This window comes from Monoraphidium neglectum (assembly GCF_000611645.1).
Source record: "Monoraphidium neglectum strain SAG 48.87 unplaced genomic scaffold scaffold01778, whole genome shotgun sequence".
NCBI lineage: Eukaryota > Viridiplantae > Chlorophyta > Chlorophyceae > Sphaeropleales > Selenastraceae > Monoraphidium > Monoraphidium neglectum.
In genome coordinates, this window is record NW_014011850.1 from 12,230 (window position 1) to 12,877 (window position 648).

The 648-nt window shown below is 66.5% G+C and overlaps 1 protein-coding gene across 1 annotated transcript in view; it reads right to left on the bottom strand.

Moving 5' to 3' along the window:
* The window catches only part of MNEG_8989 (hypothetical protein), a gene marked incomplete at both ends in the record, with an annotated part of 5,320 nt that extends 4,760 nt beyond the window's left edge, over positions 1-560 (bottom strand). Inside the window, 2 exons of the mRNA XM_014042540.1 lie at positions 208-288; positions 451-560. Of these exons, the coding sequence (XP_013897994.1) occupies positions 208-288; positions 451-560 (191 nt within the window). The remainder of the gene's footprint in view (positions 1-207; positions 289-450) is intronic.
* Positions 561-648: the final 88 nt, after the last annotated feature.

The window sequence follows — 648 nt, forward strand, 5'->3', positions numbered from 1 at the left end:
ACACACACAGACACACACAGAGAGGGGGGAGGGAGGTTCGGTCAGCATGGCCCAGTAAGGGCACGCGTGGCGCCCGCCCACACAGGTCAGCCAGAGCGGATGCTGCGCGTGCCCCCCTGCGCCTCCACGGCCCAGGTTCGCGCGAGTGGACGGGTTCAGGGGCGTGCCTGCTTTGGCCACGCCCCTGGACGCTGAACCCTGTCGCACCTGTGCAGCAGCTGTGTGTTCAGCTTGAGCTGGCCGCCCTCCACCTGCTCCTGGGGCAGCACAGTTGCGTCCGCCACCAGCCTGCAAGAGAATTTTTGTATGAGTTGAAGACAAATTGGTCAGCACGAGGTTTGGGGGATGTGCGGCTCCGGGTGTGCGTGCGGCCGCGGCGGTCCGACGAGGCGTGCATTCGTTCGTCTCGTGGCAAAGGTGCCGGATGCATTCGAGTGCCGGCCAAAGCACGGAGGCTGCAGCGGCAGCCGGCCCAAGTCCGCCGCGACCCTTGCGGCTGCTGGCCCCGCAATCAGCCCCCACACGCCCCCGCTCTCAGCACTCTGCACGCTCACCCCCATCACTTTGACCATCAAACCCCAGACGCTGGACCCTGGACCCCAAGCCCCAACCCCCACACCCACAAACCCAAGCCCCATCCACCCACCC